The sequence below is a fragment of the Sphaerodactylus townsendi genome, linkage group LG01 (assembly GCF_021028975.2).
Source record: "Sphaerodactylus townsendi isolate TG3544 linkage group LG01, MPM_Stown_v2.3, whole genome shotgun sequence".
In the NCBI taxonomy this organism is placed as follows: Eukaryota; Metazoa; Chordata; class Lepidosauria; order Squamata; family Sphaerodactylidae; genus Sphaerodactylus; species Sphaerodactylus townsendi.
In genome coordinates, this window is record NC_059425.1 from 71,382,939 (window position 1) to 71,401,664 (window position 18,726).

Below are 18,726 nucleotides of genomic sequence, written 5' to 3' on the forward strand. Positions count from 1 at the left end.
TCATTTCTCACAACACTAATCTTCCATATAGCGTTGACAACTCTAGGTTTGGAAATTCCTGGAGATTTGGTGGTAAAATCTAGGGAAAGTGTGGGTTAGGAAGGGAGGGACCTCAGCATAGTACAGTTCAATACAGTGCATCATCCTAACATACTTTTGATCCAGGGGAACTGATCTCTGTAGTATGTAGATCAGCTGTAAACCCAAGAGATCTTCAGGTCCCATTGGAGGCTGGCAACCCTACCCCCATGGCTCTGTTTTGATTTTTTTTCTCTTTAAATAGAAGGCATATCTTTTGTCATGAAGGAAGATTCAGTTATTGAAATGCTCTTTGAAGGCCCCAAATTGTTACAATATCAAATAGTACAGGAAGAAACTGTTGCTTCAGTTGAGCACATCACCATCTATTTCATTCTGTCTTCCTTATCTAAAACCTATCATTTAAATAATTGGAAAAAAATAAATTGAAAATCAAAGCACTTGGTTGTTCTGATATATGCTCTAACGTAAATTATTTAATTGATGTTTCCCTTCTTTCTCTCATCCTCAGCAATTATAGCACAGATAGGGTATGTTGGTCACCAAGCACATGCTAATCTTTAGCTGAAAACAATGATTTTGAGCACAATCCAATCACTGTTAAGTAATTGATTTAACTGTAATCAAGAGAACTTTGAAGTATGCAAAATCATAAGCCTCAGTGCAGAACAGTGAGCATACTTCATCAAGTTTCTCATTCATTTTTCAGCCTGCAGGTCTTCCCATTATAGTTATGTTACAGGCTGCTTTTGAACTTCTCACCTGTGCTGGAAAATGATAAAGGAAGTTCAGCAGCTGGTACCCTGGATCACTAATCTGATAAAATGCTGCTCGAATTACACAGTGTAATGAAGACTGCTGCATTCTCAATAGATCCATCAGCCAGAGTTCTACAGGTCCTTTTGCATTCACTGGGGTATCCAACTAAAATTAAATTTGTGTTAATAATACAAAATAGAATTACATATTAAAAACTTGTATGTTTACTACCACTATATAATAGTCTTAGATGGGAGGATTGGTGTTTACAGTTCCAGTAGCACACCCATCCAGGAAATTAAGTTAAGAAATTGGACTGGAGCTTTGACACTATGAGAAGGACACAACTGTCCTAACTCTTCTACAGGTTTCATATACTAGCTCTAAACTAAAACAGCTCCTTGAGAACAACCATAAAAGAAGAATCAGAAGAAAATTGTTCAGCAATTCCCAAGGTTTTGTGAGACTGTTGCGAACAACGTACCATGAAGTGATGTAGAGGGTACTGAATAGATCAACATCTTCCAAACACATTTACTACCTTTTGAACATGTTCGGTTATTGTGACAGTTTGTTCCAATATTGCCTCTCTCAACTAAAAACTATTTTTACTTTCTAGGTGCCTTTTTGCCTATTTTAAGGAGCAGGTCTATTTGTTAAGCGTAATTAACACACCAATACCAATGGTTCGCCCTGACCTGGACAGCCCAGGCTCGCCTGATCTCATTAGATCTCAGAAGCTGAGCAGAGTCGATCTGGCAAACATTTGGAGGAGATTCCTCCAAAGAATACCAAAGTTGTGATGCAGAAGCAGACCATCTCTTGCCTTGAAATATCTCTTGCCTTGAAAACCCCACCAGAGGTTGCCATGAGTCATATGTGACTTGACAGCACCCCACTCCCCCAAGGTTCAGATATCGTAGCATGGTGCTTGTAGAAGCTAAGCCATTGTTGTTCTTCAGAAGATTCTGAAAATGAAGAACTAAGCATATTTGTTCCAGCTGGCTTGATGCACTCTCCATTTTGCAAGTCAGGAACTTTTTGCACATATAAATGAAGGTGCTTCAAAATATAGCAGAATTATTAGTACCTCAGGGTTCCTGCCTTGAACAATGCCCTCTTCCTCCTGACATCCATAGGTTGTAGTATAAGACCAGGAGAAAGACCTTTTTCTGTCTGCTCCCTCCCCACCCATGCAAAGTCCCATTGTCTTGTCCTCCCACCTTGCTTATCTGTGTATCTTTAGCCGTGTTTTTTTCTGTATTCAGACTGCACTCCACAAAGAATATCGGTCATTCTTGTTACCTTGATGCCTGCTTTCAAATGACTTTATAAGTTACAGAAATGACTTCTCAGGAAATAAAATGTTGTCTAAGGGCCTAACTAGACATTACATTTTTAAAGAGTTAAGTCAACTCCTTCTCTCTCACAGCAGCTGCAGGGAGTCTGTTTAAAAATAAAGAAGAGCTTCATTGCAGACCCAGTGGTGAAGAAGGAAGCAAGACCAAGGGCCTTGCACATCCTGACCACATTTGCTGGCCCCTACTCAAGTTCAATGCAAACACTGGCCAGGCCCTTTCCTGTAGGGCCCTTGCCCCTGAATACCATCTGGACCATGCTGCTGAAACCCTCCATCCAGGACAGCTTCCTGCCACTCATCCCTCAGCTCCATGCTTCAAATGCAGTCCTAGGTGTGCCGGGGGGGGGGGGCGGGGGCTGGCCTTGAGATGATTTGGTTGCTTCATGTGTAGTATTCTATACAGGGAACCCAGGCTTGACTCTTTTTTTAAAAAAATGTAATATTTAATTTGACCCTGAGGCCTATTTCTGCAGTTGTGCAACCAGCATACATGTTAAAATGTAGTTAAACAAATGAAGCAGAAATATATTAGAACTGCACCTCACATTATCCTACCCATGGCTATCATAGCTGTCTGAATTTTAAAAATATTGTTTACCATTCAGCCTTCAGAAGATTCCCATATACAGTCTTCAGAAAACCTCTAGGGGACTTATTTTTAGTCAGCTGCAGTGTCTCCTTCTCAGTCCTTTGATGCAACAGATTTTTGTTTTGACTTAGCCAGCTTTCTTGGGGGCAGGGAAGAGGAGCAAAACAGAGACTAACTTTAAAATTCTATGTAAGATTAAATAATAAATTTAAAATATTACAGGAATTTTTTCGCCTTCTCTTGATATGACTGCCATTATGCGATCATAATCTTTAGGATGAAATTCCACTTCATTTATGTTGTCTGACAAACCAGGCAGGTGTGGCTGAAAGGGAAAAAAAAAAGAAAATGTTTAGATAAAGCATTTCCACAAATGGGCTCAAATTCTTTAAAAAGTATAAAAAGCAGAATTTAAGAACCTAAACTGTGTAGCTGATACAGGTGACCCGATCCCTGAGTAGCTGCAAAGTCATATGAGAAGTCATCAGATCTGTTATAATCATTAATATACATCACCGCTGAAGTCAACCAAATTTTGTCTGAAGGAAAAGGGAATCCAGTGTGGACCCAGAGGAATGCAGGAGTTAATTCACAAGTTTTCTTGAATCACTCCTAAACAGTTATAATGAGATCAAATACCTATTCTAAAAGGTAGATTTTTGCTGGAATAAATACTTCTGACCCCTTTTCTTTACAGGGCCTTTTAAAAGTATTTGTGGCATTCCAAGTACTGTTGCTAACTGAAGTTTTTTTCAAAAGATTTTAGTTCCCCATCACAGATTAAAAACAAAATACTTAAAATCACTTTTATTTGAAAATAGTGATTTTAAATGAGTTTTAAAAATAGTCTCATATTACAGGATCATCTTGCAAGAACATTTAGTAATGTACTAAAATAAAATACCTTTATTTCTACTGATTTCATATTTGTTTTTTGCATTTTATATATTTTTTTTATTTTGCAAATATACTGCTTGGAACATACCTGAATAGTGTGTGAATCACTAGCCTGTCCAAGTATTTCTAGAAGAGCAGGATCAGATATAAAAAAGAATCTGGGAAACAGCAATCTTTTCTTTTCCAAATACCTTTAGAAAAAGAAATATTAAAAAAACATACATTTCTCCATTTTAAAATGTACGCATCTTGTCACACTAAGGCTGCAATCATATACATCAGTGGCTTGGCAGCCAGACATGGTTCTTTGACACATAACTTGGGCCTCTTTTAAGCACCATCCCTCAAAGTGGCACCCACCCAACATTTCAGGGAAATGGGTAAGCCCTTACTTGGTGGGAACTGTGGTTGGCATTGGTTGAAACAACAGCTGCCAGAAGAACCTCCCTGTTGCCTGGGCCTTCCTTTTGGATGATGAGGGGCAGATGAGAAAGATTTGCTATTACAGTTATGGTGATAGAAAAATACATGTGTGTTTCAGAGTGATGGTGGATGAGAAATGTGCACTCCTCTGTACAGAGAGCACAATTTACACCCTAAAGGGAAAATATGCCAACTTTTAGATGTGCTAACACTGCTGTTATAAAAGGGTTAAAAAGTTTTTAACAGACAGAAGCTTGCAAGGGTTTGCCAAAGGTAGGCAGAAACGTTTGCGTTAGCAATTTCACAGAAGTACATATGCAAGGTATCAGTTTATGACAAAACTTACAAGCTTGCTTAAGCTCACCACAGAAATACAAGTAATGAAGGATATTAGTAATTACTATGGGAATGGGGGGAGTGGGGTTTTTACATACTGGAAGGGGCTTTGATTGATTGATTGATTGATAATTTAAATTTAATAGACCGCCCACCCCTGAAGGGCTTTGGGCGGTGTACAACATTTAAAAAACAACAGTAAACAGGTAAATAACATAAAACCTTAAAACCATTATTTAAAATCCAAAAGTACTAATTTTAAACAACAACAACAACAACAACAACAACAATAATAATAATAATCATACTAATAATAATCATACTAATAATCATACTAATAATCATCATCATCATCATCATCATCATCATCATCATATGGTGCTGATCATACAGTACATGTCATGGGGGCTGGTTACGATGATATTCCAGGATGTCAATTGACAACAGGAGTGGCAACCTTTCCATGGTTGTCCCTCCCCATCACCAAAGGCCCGGTGGAATAAAGCCATTTTGCAGGCTTTACGGAACTCCTCAAGATCTTGCAGGGCCCTAAAGGAAGATGGTATTGAGTTCCACCAGACGGGGGCCAGAGCACTGAGGGCCCTTGCCCAGGTGGATGCCAGCTGTATTGTAGAGAGGCCAGGGACCACCAGTAAATTGGCGTCTGCAGAGCACAGAGGCCAAATGGGGACAAAGGAGGGAAGATGGTCCCTAAGGTATGAGGGCCCCAGGCCACGGAGTGCTTTGAAGGTTAACACCAACACCGTCACTCCATTGGGGGCCAGTGCAGCCAGCACAGCACAGGAGAGATGTGATCTCGTATAGAGCTACATGTGAAAAGTTGCCCCGCTGCATGCTGGACCAACTCCAAATCAGCCACAAGGGTTGTGAAGGGTGATAGGCACTCTTTGCATTTCAGTGAGAAAAGTAGACTCTAAAAAATGTTTCGAACTTTTCCGATCCCAAACATTGGAAACTAAGAAACACAACACTTTTTTCCCCAACCTGCATTAATATATAATGTTACCTAAGACAATACATCGGTGCTTTATTCTGTCTGTTTATCAATGAAATAGAAAGAGTTTAAAATATTGTTTGTACCCTGTAAGTGACTTCTGGCACACTTCCAGCTGCTCATGCAAATGCGGTAGAAGTTGGCCCATGGTCTCATCTCCAACACAACAGCTAACAACGTTCGGGTTTTCGTGAGCACGTTGCATTATTTTTATCCATGATTTATCAATATTTTGAAATCGCTTTGCTTCCTAAATAGTACAAATGGAATGAATAAATGAATTCATATCATAGCATGTTCTCAAGTTCAAACTGGTACTAAGGTATGTTCAAAGAATAATATTTACATAATTGAACAATTAAAGATTTACCTGGGGTAACTGCTTGGCAATATCTCCTCCTACAAAAACAGCTTCAAGGTAAACCCAAAGGTTTTGTACAACCAACCATTCTTCAATTATATCACTGGAGGTACTGAGTTTGAACACCCAGTTCTGAATATCCTTTTTAAATGGTGTATTATATCTAAAATAGGAATGGAGTGGAAGCAAAATTAGATCATGAAATACAATTACAATTTGAAGGTTAACACCAACACCGTTACTCCATTGGGGGCCAGTGCAGCCAGCACAGCACAGGAGAGATATGATCTCGTATAGAGCTACATGTGAAAAGTTGCCCCGCTGCATGCTGGACCAACTCCAAATCAGCCACAAGGGTTGTGAAGTTCTGAATATCCTTTTTAAATGGTGTATTATATCTAAAATAGGAATGGAGTGGAAGCAAAATTAGATCATGAAATACAATTACATTTTAATGTTACTTGCTGAATTACAATTAACAAGCTATTTTGACTTCACACATTCAAATGTATCTGCAGTCCATGTTTTGGTATAGGTGGACTGCTGCCTGTGTTCTGATATTACTCTTTTGTGTGCACTTCCATGATCCTTTCAGTTCCACAACTAATTATGGTTTGACTTGTATCAACATGAATGGTAGTGATTAACTCAGTTACTATCAAACCAGCAACCATGTCTGGAATTGTGTTTGGAAATAGAGCTGCCAACTCCACTTGGTGCCAGCATGGTGTAGTGGTTAAAAGCAGCAGACTCTAATCTGGAGATCTGGGTTTGATTCCCCAGTCCTCTACATGAAGCCTGCTTGGTGACCTTGGGCCAGTCAGAGTTCTTCCAGAACTCTCTCAGTCCCACCCACCTCATAAGGCCCCTGTTGTAGAGAAAAGGGGATTGTGATTTCAGACTACAGAGAATAGCTCCCTTGTAGAAAATGGCAACTGGGGAGGGTACTTTGTGTCCCTCCAAAGCTAGCTCCCCTCCCCAAACTCCCCTCTCCTCACACAGTGTCTGCAGATCTTCAGAATTATCCAAGCCAGTGTTGGCAACCCTATTGCACAGTGTAATTTAAACTAACTATGATTAATGTAATGTTAATCATAGTTAACTCCTTAACTGGAGGGACAAGGCACTTTAAATCACATAAATAGGCAGCAGGATATCTGCGCTGAGCCAGTATTGCTAATTTTGACCCAAATATTATTATAGAATTTCTGGCAACCCTAGAACTAACCTTGTCACTTCAAGACAGCTCTAGGAATTGCAAGGAACACTATGGTCAAAGCTTCCTGTAAGTAGACAAGAACTTTATTTTTCTGCCAGGGATGCTGCACACTACAACCCTCCCACCAGTTGCCGGGCACTTCCTAGCAATTTTAGTAGTAATTCTAGAATTTTAGATCCCACCTGGAGGATGGCAACCCTAAGGCCTCCTCCGCAAGGGCCAATAAACACAGGTATTGGACGGTAAAAACCCCGGGGTGGGGGGGACTTTGCACAGATCCCACAGCTAAAATGAATCTGTCCTATGTTGTTTCCCCAAACCGTTTTTTTTAGAATTGCGCTATTTGTGAGTCTTTTCAAAAATCCCAGGTTGCAGCCGTTTTTGAGTGAAGAGCCTCCACTTTCCTATTTTTAAAATTTTGTGGGTTTCACAAGTGCAGATGTATCGTGAGACATCAGCATGGCTGTGGGAGTTCATTTGTGCTTGCCTGCATAGCTACACATGACTGGGAAGTAAATAAAAAATGTGTCTCCATGCAAAGGTGAAACAGCAACCTGGATTGTTTCTGTGGGCTCCAATTGCTGCTTGCACGGATGAACGTAAATGTGAAAACAGGAAAATGGGTTACTTTATCCCAACTTCAACCCATTATACATTTGCTGTGCGGAAAGGGGCAGAGCCATGGTTGTCAAAGTTGCAAGTACCTGTCTGTTTTGCTGGGCTATGCTCAAACATGCTTTATGGAACAGCAGTGAGGTTGGGACACTCAGAACAGAAACCATATTAATAAAAAGCATTAAATTCATAAGTAACTATACACTACCTGTTACTAAGTAAAGAGCCCAGGACCATTAAGCTGTCTTCCATCAGTGTAATAATTTCAGAAGATTCAGTTCCCTTGAGAAGCAACTCCCCTCTTCCCTTGAATGCTGAAAAACTCAGGGTCTGATTTGCCCAACTGTCAACCACCTGAGCCAACTTAGCTTCAATATCTTTTTCTTTTATAGCAGATATGCAAATATCCTGGCAAAGTAAATCATATTCTTATGATATTTAAAATTTAAAAAAACTGTGATTTAAATCATTCCAGAGTCTAGATGTTTGAATGGGGTGTTAAAACATCCAAATACTAGTACTGAGATAAATAGATTTTTAAAAGGTGATGTAATCAGGTGTCTATTTTACATAATATGCACATAAAGCATCCAGTATTTTCTCCAGAATATTCACACATTTTCCACCAAGCATTTGGGGATTTGGAACCAGGCTTATTAACTTGGGCTGAAGAGACCTTTAAAATAGCTTTTATTTTTCAAATAAAAACTTGTGTCTTCACTGTATGGTTTGGGGACTTATGGTCTGCCATTCTAGAAAGTGTTGGAATTCTCTAAGCAAGAACAGTTTCACTTTTCAGCTTCAGTCCAGTTTGGCTATCCAAGCAGCACTTTAGTTTAAGGTTTCTTCTGGATGTATCTTTGTGGTTAAAATAAAGTTAACTGGTTGTTAGGTTCCGACATACATGGAGATTTGGGTGTGGAGCCTGAAGAGAGTACAGTGAGGAGGGGAAGGACTTAATCAGAGGTGGGATCCAACCAGTTCTCACCACTTCTCTAGAAGTGGTTACTAATTTTTTCTGAGGGCCGAGAAGGGGTTACTAAAGCAACCTCCCTGCCCAATAGGGACTGGAGGTGTGTGTGCGCGGTGGCCCCACTGTTTGAATCCCACCACCATCGGAACCTGTTATTAAAATTTTGAATCCCTCCACTGGACTTAATGGGGCATAATGTCATAGAGTTCACCTTCCAAAGCTGCTATTTTCACCAAGTGAACTGATCTCTTTCACCTGAAAATCAGTACTAGCAGGAACTCTCCAGCCAGCACCTGGAGACTGGCAACCCTACTATTTGTTGTTTACATTTAATTTGGGCTCCTTTTACTGATATTTCATGATCTGTCTACTATGCTCTCACTTTAGCTACAATTACAGGTTTTTATATAATACTGGTTTGTTTGTTTTTTTTAAAAAAAGGAGCATTAAGCAGGTGTCTTTTGTAGCCTTTAATCAACAGAGAGTTTCTTAGATATCTTCAGTCTGCTATTTAAAGTTTTTTAGTGCTGGTGGTACATGTTTTTTTTAAGATTCTGGGCCCTTCATATAGGAAGGACAGTCCTCATGGGAATACTATAATCTGTTGATGAAGTTTACTCTGTGCTCAAAAGCTGACTCTCACATCTTGCATTAACAATCCATATATTCTACTGATTTACACTTTATAGATGCCTGGATGCTAAGAACATTCATTATTAGCTTGAGGAATCATATCATATTCATCAAGTAAAGATGATGGAAGAAGTGAGTGCAGGACATCCAAATGATAGATTCAAATTGGTCGCCATGTTGGCCTGAAGCAACAGAAAAAACTTTGAGATTACTGGCACCTTTAAGACCAACAAAGTTTCATTCTTGGTATAAGTTTTCATGTGTTTGCAAAATTCTTCAGATACACTGAAACAGAAGTCACCAACCATTACATATAGATTGGGGGGGGGGGATATTGCCTGGAAGGGCTTGTTAGGGTCAATATAAAATAAGTAACTGAGTGTTAAGTAAGACCGGATTAATACAGATGGTGAAACCTGTGAATGGCAACCAACTAGCATACACCACAACAAAAGAGTTTACAAAAAGATACAGGAACTGAATGAGTGTAGTATATGCAGTGAGATAAGAATCCGATATCTCTATTGAGTCCTGCAACCCAATCCACACCCTGAGGTGGCTGGGAATGGCACCACTGCAACGCCACCCCATTGCCTTCAGAGGGCTTTCTGGTGGTGCAAAGAGGCAGAGAAAGCAAACACCCCCCCCCCCGAAAGCCCTCCATAGGGCTAATTGGACTTAAACCACACAAAATAAGTTGTAACTCAGTAACCTCCCGTTCCTGTCTAAGCCCTGGGCTGAGGTGTTTGTGGCTTCAAAACCTGGATGGAAGAAAACTAACATTAGTTATACCCCCGGGAATGCCCTGGCCTGCCTGCCCCCTGCACTGGTGTCCAGATGTTGTTTGGTCCAGTATTTGTATTGGCAGGGTGAATGCAGCAGCAAAGTTGGAATTGCAAGCTCTAGTACCAGTGTCTACATTCAAATTAGATGTTGTATTATAGTGGGTTTATAGTGAGGAGTTTTTAAAGGGGGGCAGTCTGTGGGGAAGAAAAGGTTTGCTCCCCAGTGACCGTGAAAGGGACCTGCCATTATCCAGAAAAGGTTGTAAACAGCTGATAACATGGGTTGAACCATTTCAAGTTGTGAGCCATATGGGACCACTAGTGGAGTTCTGTTATTTTCTCATCTGGGTCTGTCTTTCAACAGGTTTTCTCTGGGAACCATTCTGGCTCTCTTAATCTGGTTCTTGTCTTCACCTGTCAAATCAGGTCTCCTACATCAGGAGAGGTGGAAAGGAAGCATAAATCCTTAATGATATTTAAAACCATATGACGAGGTTAGTCTTAGATCGCTTTCAGAAGCACTGCTGTTTTCAGAGCACCATTTCCTGAAGATCAGTCTTCTGGATTGAAAATGTCTCTCCTATAGGTTCATAATGAAACACACTGTTTTAAATAATCACCCAAATGCTTTACTTTATTTCCTTCTAATGGTCTTTTCAAAACCAATATAATTAGTAAGGGGCGTATTGTCTTTCTCTTGCACCTGAAAGCAATTCCGTCAAGGAAACAAGATATATATTAGTAGATCAATCGCCCAATGATTGTGAGCTACCACCTGATTGATTTATACTGATCAAAAACATGTGAAATTTAGCTAATGAAAATTGAGTTAAATTTCATAGTTTTTGATGTGCAGTATCACATAGATCATGTAATGCCCTAGCTTTTTGATCTAGCCTTTGGTTAGCGCTAGTGTGCATCCTATGCTGTCTAAATATAAAGGGCAATAACATGGAAGCCAAATTATCAAATGTTTCCTACCTCGATATCATCTTTGTGCTTGAGAAGTGGTGCTTCCATGATATTCCGAAGGCAAAAGGAATCAGATTCTACATCAAATGGATGTGAAGTTGTTTCAGAAATGCGGTTCCAGTGTCTCAGTTTCATTGCTTTATTGGTCATCATTTCTAACAGTGGGCATGATTCACTGAAATCATCTATTCTTTTTTTAAGATCTAAAAATGCTTGCCAATCTTTAAGCCCTTTGGGTAGTTTGCGGCACCTTTAATTGAAAAACAATGCAAAAATAACCCAGTGGATAGAAACAAAACATCATAATCTCAAAGCAATTCCTACTGTTTTCTTTAAAATAGAAGTGCTGCATGACACTCTAAATGACTGAAAACCTGGGATCAGGCAGATTTAAATAGCACATTTCACAAAGCTGAGGTCATAACTAGGAAGTTCTTGCTATGCAGAACTCCAAATGTTGCCTCTCAACTGATAAAAATGTTGAGCAGGCCCAGAGGCGTATCTGCCTAGGGACAGGGGGTATCCCATCTTCTAAAACAGGGGTAGGGAACCTGCGGCTCTCCAGATGTTCAGGAACTACAATTCCCATCAGCCAGACAAGAACTTTATTTTTCTGCCAGGGATGCACACACTACAACCCTCCCACAGTTGCGGGCACTTCTAGCAATTTTGTAGTAGTAATTCTAGGAATTTTAGATCCCACCTGGAGGATGGCAACCCTAAGGCCTCCTCCCACTTGGGAGGCCAATAAACACAATTATTGGGCCGGTAAAAAAAAAACCCGGGGTGGGGGGGACTTTGCACAGATCCCACAGCTAAAATGAATCTGTCCTATGTTGTTTCCCCAAACCGTTTTTTTAAGTTAGCTATTTGTGAGTCTTTCAAAATCCCAGGTTGCAGCGTTTTGGTAGAAGAGCCTCCACTTTCCTATTTTTTAAAAGAGTACATGGGTTTCTAAGTGCAGATGTATGTCGTGAGACATCAGCATGGCTGTGGGAGTTCATTGCTTGCCTGCATAGCTACACACACTTGATAGGAAATGGGGCAAAAAAATGTGTGTCTCCATGCAAAGGTGAAACAGCAACCTGGATTGTTTCTGTAGGCTCCAATTGCCTTTTTTTGCAGGATGAGAGCGTAAATGTGAAAACAGGAAAATGGGTTACTTTATCCCAACTTCAGCAACCCTTACATTTTGCTTGCTGTCTTGGGAAAGAGGGGCAGAGCCATGGTTGTCAAGTTGCAAAGTACCTGTCTGTTTTGCTGGGCTATGCTCAAACATGCTTTATGGAACAACAGTGAGTTGGGACACTCAGAATTAGAAACCATATTAATAAAAAGCATTACCAAATTCGCAAAGTAACTATACACTACCTGTTACTAAGTAAAAGAGCCCAGGACCATTAAGCTGTCTTCTTCCATCAGTGTAATAATTTCAGAAAGATTCAGTTCCTTAGAGAAGCAACTCCCCTCTTCCTTGAATGCTGAAAAAAAACTCAGGGTCTGATTTGCCCAACTGTCAACCGCCCTGAGCCAACTTGGCTTCAATATCTTTTCTTTTATAGCAGATATGCAAATATCCTGTAGCAAAGTAAATCATATTCTTATGATATTTAAAAAAAAAGCTTGATTTAAATCATTCCAGAGTCTAGATGTTTGAATGGGGTGTTAAAACATCCAAATACTAGTACTAGGATAAATAGATTTTAAAGGTGATGTAATCAGGTGTCTATTTTATAATATGCACATAAAAGCATCAGTATTTTCTCAGAATATTCACATTTTCCACCAAGCATTTTGGGGATTTGGAACCAGGCTTATTAACTTGGGCTGAAGAGACCTTTAAAAAATAAGCTTTTATTTTTCAAATAAAACTTGTGTCTTCACTGTATGGTTTGGGGACTTATGGTCTACCATTCTAGAAAGTGTTGGAATTCTCTCTCTACAAGCAGGAACAGTTTCACTTTTCAGCTTCAGTCAGTTTGGCTATCCAAGCAGCACTTTAGTTTAAGAGTTTCTTCTGGATGTATCTTTGTGGTTAAAATAAAGTTAACTGGTTGTTAGGTTCCGACATACATGGAGATTTGGGTGTGGAGCCTAGAGAGTACAGTGAGGAGGAAGGACTTAATCAGAGGTGGGATCAACAGTTCTCACCACTTCTCTAGAAGTGGTTACTAATTTTTTTTCTGAGGGCGAGAAGAGGGGTTACTAAAGCAACCTCCCTGCCCAATAGGGACTGGAGGTGTGTGTGTCTTGTGAAATTGGCCCCACTGTTTGAATCCACCACCATAGGAACCTGTTATTGGAATTTGAATCCCTCACTGGACTTAATGGGGCATAATGTCTATGAGTTCACCTTCCAAAGCCTTTATTTTTCACCAAGTAGACTGATCTCTTTCACCTGAAAATCCAGTACTAGCAGGAACTCTCCAGCCAGCACCTGAGACTAGCAACCCTACTATTTGTTGTTTACACACACATTAATTTGGGCTCCTTTTACTGATATTTCATGATCTGTCTACTGTATATACTTTAGCTACAATTACACAGGTTTTTTATATATAATGCATGGTTTTGTTTGTTTTTTTTTTAAAAAAAGGAGCATTAAGCAGGTGTCTTTTGTAGCCTTTAATCAACAGAGGTTTCTTAGATATCTTCAGTCTGCTCTATTTAAAGTTTTTTTTAGTGCTGGTGGTACATGTTTTTTTAGATTCTGGGCCTTCATATAGGAAGGACAGTCCTCATGGGAATACTATAATCTGTTGATGAAGTTTACTCTGTGCTCCAAAGCTGACTCTCACATCTTGCATTAACGATCCATATATTCTACTGGTTACACTTTATAGATGCCTGGATGCTAAGAACATTCATTGTGGCCCGAGGGAATCATATCATATTCATCAAGTAAAGATGATGGAAAGAAGTGATGAGTGCAGGACATCCAAATGATGAATTCAAATTAATTGCCATGTTGAAGCCTGTGAAGCAACAGAAAAAAACTTTGAGATTACTGGCACCTTTAAGACCAACAGAGTTTCATTCTTGGTATAAGTTTTCATGTGTTTGCAAAATTCTTCAGATACACTGAAACAGAAGTCACCAACAATTACATATAGATTGGGGGGGGGGGGATATTGCCTGGAAGGGCTAGTTAGGGTCAATATAAAATAAGAAATTGTAACTGAGTGTTAAGTAAGACCGGATTAATACAGATGGTGAAACCTGTGAATGGCAACCAACTAATACACCACAACAAAAGAGTTTACAAAAAAGATGCAGGAACTGAATGAGTGTAGTATATGCAGTGAGATAAGAATCCGATATCTCTATTATTGGAGTCCTGCAACCAATCCACACCCTGGTGGCTGGGAATGGCACCACCGCGCCACCCATTGTGCAGCTAAGAGGGCTTTCTGAGGTGGTGCAAAGAGGCAGAGAAAATGACACCCGAGAAGCCCTCCATAGGGCTAGTGGACTTAAACCACACAAAGTAAGTTGTAGCTCAGTAACCTCCCGTTCCTGTCAGCCTGGGCTGGTGTTTGTGGCTAAAACTGGATGGAAAAAAACTAACGTGGATTCTGGGGAATGCCCTGGCCTGCCTGCCCCTGCACTGGTGTCCAGATGTTGTTTGGTCAGTATTTGTATTGTAGGGGTGAATGCAGCAGCAAAGTTGGAATTGCAAGCTCTAGTACCAGTGTCTACATTCAAATTAGATGTTATTATTATAGTGGAGTTTATAGTTTAAGGCAGTCTGTGGGAAGAAAGGTTTGCTCCCCAGTGATGACGATGAAAGGACCTGCCATTATCAGAAAAGGTTGTAAACAGCTGATAGCATAGGTTGAACCATTTTGAAGTTGTGAGCCATATACAGGACCACTAGTGGAGTTCTGTTATTTTCTCATCTGGGTCTGTCTTTCCAACAGGTTTTCTCTAGGAACCATTCTGGCTCTTAATCTGGTTCTTGTCTTCACCTGTCAAATCAAGGTCTCCTACATCAGGGAGAGGTGGAAAGAAGCATAAATCCTTAATGATATTTAAAACCATATAGGCGAGGTTAGTCTTGGTAAACCGCACAGAAGCACTGCTGTTTTCAGAGCACCATTTCCTGAAGATCAATCTTCTGGATTGAAAATGTCTCTCTATAGGTTCATAATACAAACACACTGTTTTAAATAGTACCCAAATGCTTTACTTTATTTCCTTCTAATGGTCTTTCAAAACCAATATAATTAGTAAGAGGCGTATTGTGCTTTCTCTGCCTGAAAGCAATTCCGTCCAAAGGAAACAAGATATATATTAGTAGATCAATCCTTGTGGTTGTGGGCGGCTGCCACCTGATTGATTTATACTGATCAAAACATGTGGAAATTTAGCTAATGAAATTGAGTTAAATTTCACTTAGTTTTCGATGTGCAATATCACATAGATCATGTAATGCCCTATAGCTTTTTGATCTAGCAACTGGTTAAGCTAGTGTGCATCCTATGTAATGTCTAAATATAAGAGGGGCAATAACATGGAAGCCAAATTATCAAATGTTTCCTACCCGATATCATCTTTGTGCTTGAGAAGTGGTGCTTCCATGATATTCGAAAACAAAAAGGAATCAGATTCTACATCAAATGGATGTGAAGTTGTTGTTTCAATCTTGGTTCCAGTGTCTCAGTTTCATTGCTTTATTGGTCATCATTTTAACAGTGGGCATGATTCACTGAAATCTGTCTATTCTTTTTTTAAGATCTAAAATGCTTGCCAATCTTTAAGAAGCTGGGTGGTTCGGCACCTTTAATTGAAAAACAATGCAAAAAATATGGCAGTGGATAGAAACAAAAAACATCGTAATCTCAAAAGCAATTCTACTGTTTTCTTTAAAATAGAAGTGCTGCATGACCTCCTAAATGACTGAAAACCTGGGATCAGGCAGATTTAAATAGCACATTTCACAAGCTGAGAGTCATAACTAGGAAGTTCTTGCTATGCAGAACTCAAATGTGTTACCTCTCAACTGATAAAAAAAAAAATGTTGAGCAGGCCCAGAGGCATTATCTGCCTAGGGACAGGGGTATCCCATCTTCTAAAACAGGGAGTGAGGAACCTGCGTCCTCAGATGTTCAGGAACTACAGATTTCATCAGCCTCTGTCAGCATGGCCAATTGGCCCATGGTAGGCTGATGGGAAGTATAATTCCTCACTGGAGTCATGCTGCTTCTCTCCCCAGACTTTGGGGAAGCTGGAGCCTAGGAGTCCAGGGCTTGCGGGGAGGGGCCTGGAGAATTTGCAGGTAGAGCCTGGAGAAGAGTTGTCTCCGAAGCCTTTTCCTGTATGCCTCTAGCAGGCCCTCTTCTGTGTATCTTAAGTAATATCAAAGATCATAGGGAGGTGGACATTCACCCTGACCATATACTATGATGGAAAGTGTCAAATGTGGATTATACAGCATAATCAAAAAAGTATATCCTGTTAAAATATTAAGTGCAGCTGATCATGCCCTAATAGAGAAAGACAACTCACCTATTCTGAAACTCCAGAAGTTCAGCATTGATTTTTTCAATGTCTACATCTCCCCAGAGAATTTCATAATACCCACTAATATTATTCATCACAGTGTCATACAATCCATATAATTTTTGAAGCAAACTTAGCTCCTTTCTGTAAAACAAATGTGGCAGTGTTCATTAGATTCATTAGTATGATTATAAAAGTACAGCTAATACATTCTGAAATGTAAACCCATGGGGCATACAACTGAATTTTATCATTGTATTCTTAAATGTTTTGAAAGCAAAAATGCATTCAAGTTATAATTTAAGCAGTGTGAAAAATTAATTCAGGTCCCTGCATTCTGTACAATAGACATTTATCTACAAATTACACGTGGACAGGCAGTAAATGTTGAGTTATAAAGAAATTAAATTAACTCGATTTATTTTGTTGTTTAATATGGACATGAATTTTATTATGTCTTGAAACAGTTTAATATGGTAGAATCAAAGTTCGGTGCTATGTAAAAACTTGATTCATGTACTAATAATTACATAAAAGCATGTGAATAGAAAAGCAAGTGATCACAATTTCTATAGGAAACCCAATTCCACAGTTGTTAAAATTGATTTCAAATAGGCCTCAACAAATTATCATTCCTGACTAACCCTATTTTTAAAAAATCATTTCTCACGTTCAACAATTCCACTTCCCAAACTTAACAGTCCATTACATTTGCATGCCTTGACAACCCTGTTATCTGTCATAGATCCCACCATTAACTTTTGATTCTGCAGACCTTTGATTCTGCCCTTTCAAAGCATTCCACATGAGAAAGTTGTCCTTTCTCATTCTTCCTGTGCTGGTTTTTGCCCATATAATTCTTGAATGAGTTTAGTTCTGAAGATTACATAATGCTTCAGGTGAAAAGTTACGTAAGTAGGTACCATTTGAACAAATGTATTTTTTCAACTTCCGCTAGCATTGAAGCTTTTCTACAATGCTCAGCTTATTCTGGCAAGTGGAGTAATTTTCCACAGTTACCTGATTTTATGTAAATCTCAATTCATCATTGTGACAGGCAATCCAAAGAGCTGCTCACCAGATGAATAAGTAACAAATTTCCTCCAGAGCTCATCAAAATTGGCCTAATAAATATAGGTATAAAAATGAATAAAAGATCTAGATTATGCAATACAAAAATAGTGAGACTTTATTACATGGCTGCGCAGCATCAAAATCTTTGTTTTCTTTTAATTAACACAATGTGCACTGCATTGGTGATCAAGACAATTTTTTTGCATTTAATTCTCATTTAAGAAATGAAAGATTTCTGATAACAACACAGCCCGGGGCGGGGGGGGGAGCAAGAGAACTGTAGTCTGCCCACGTGGTCAGCGTAAGAGCAGAGGCAGGCGGAGATAACATCTGGTGGGGGGGTCGCCAGCAGGAGCGGAGGGTCCGTGTTCCTAGCCCGAGTCTCCAGCGTGCTGGTTCTGGCACCTTTATTGTTATTCTCAGGCGTTGTAGGAGAGAGGGAGGACCGGGGGGGGAGTTCAAGGGGAGAGGCGGGAGGTCGGGAGATCATCATGTGATGCATGATCTCACCTGGCTACGTGCGGAGAGGAGCGTAAGCGTCTGAGCCTAATCCTCACCTGGGGGCAAGACCATTGTCCCTGCGCCCGGTGACTGAGCCAGACAGTTCATGACCCGTGACTCATAGGGGGATGAGGAGTGGGGGTGCGGTGCGACCAGAAGGCCGTAGGTCCGTTGGCGTTCCAACGTTCTACCACGGTGCTGCTGGGTCAGCAGTGCATTACTACAAGAACCTTTTTAAAGTGGGGCTCTGACAAGTGACTAAAGACTTTCTTTACAAATGGAAATGAGTCACTGCATTAATGTCTGGGGATGAAACCACATAAAACCTAGTTCTTCAGGAAGATAACACGAATATTTTATTTTGCAGGTCCTGATGAACTCTTACCTTTCACAGATTTAAATAACTATACAAGGAACAGGGCTGTGACTCAGTGGTAGGGCACACTTTTATGCATGCATAAGGTATCAGGTTTAACCCTCGCCATCTCTAGTTAAAAGGATCAGATAATGTAAAATGTGAAAGACCTCTACCCAAAACTTGGAGACTAGCTGCCTGTCAGAGTAGACAGTACTGACTTTGATAGATCAGTGATTGGCAGTTTCATATATTCATGCGCACACAATTAAAGATGGTGGAATGTATACCATTGTGTTGGGTTTCTCATAATACAAA

The 18,726-nt window shown here is 39.9% G+C and overlaps 1 protein-coding gene across 1 annotated transcript in view; it reads right to left on the bottom strand.

Moving 5' to 3' along the window:
* The window catches only part of DNAH8 (dynein axonemal heavy chain 8), a 195,288-nt gene that overhangs the window by 109,187 nt on the left and 67,375 nt on the right, over positions 1 to 18,726 (bottom strand). The window contains 9 exon segments of the mRNA XM_048505004.1: positions 802 to 963; positions 2,968 to 3,072; positions 3,733 to 3,835; positions 5,505 to 5,668; positions 5,789 to 5,942; positions 7,822 to 8,021; positions 10,986 to 11,226; positions 16,485 to 16,622; positions 17,499 to 17,602. Coding sequence (XP_048360961.1) covers positions 802 to 963; positions 2,968 to 3,072; positions 3,733 to 3,835; positions 5,505 to 5,668; positions 5,789 to 5,942; positions 7,822 to 8,021; positions 10,986 to 11,226; positions 16,485 to 16,622; positions 17,499 to 17,602 — 1,371 coding nt within the window.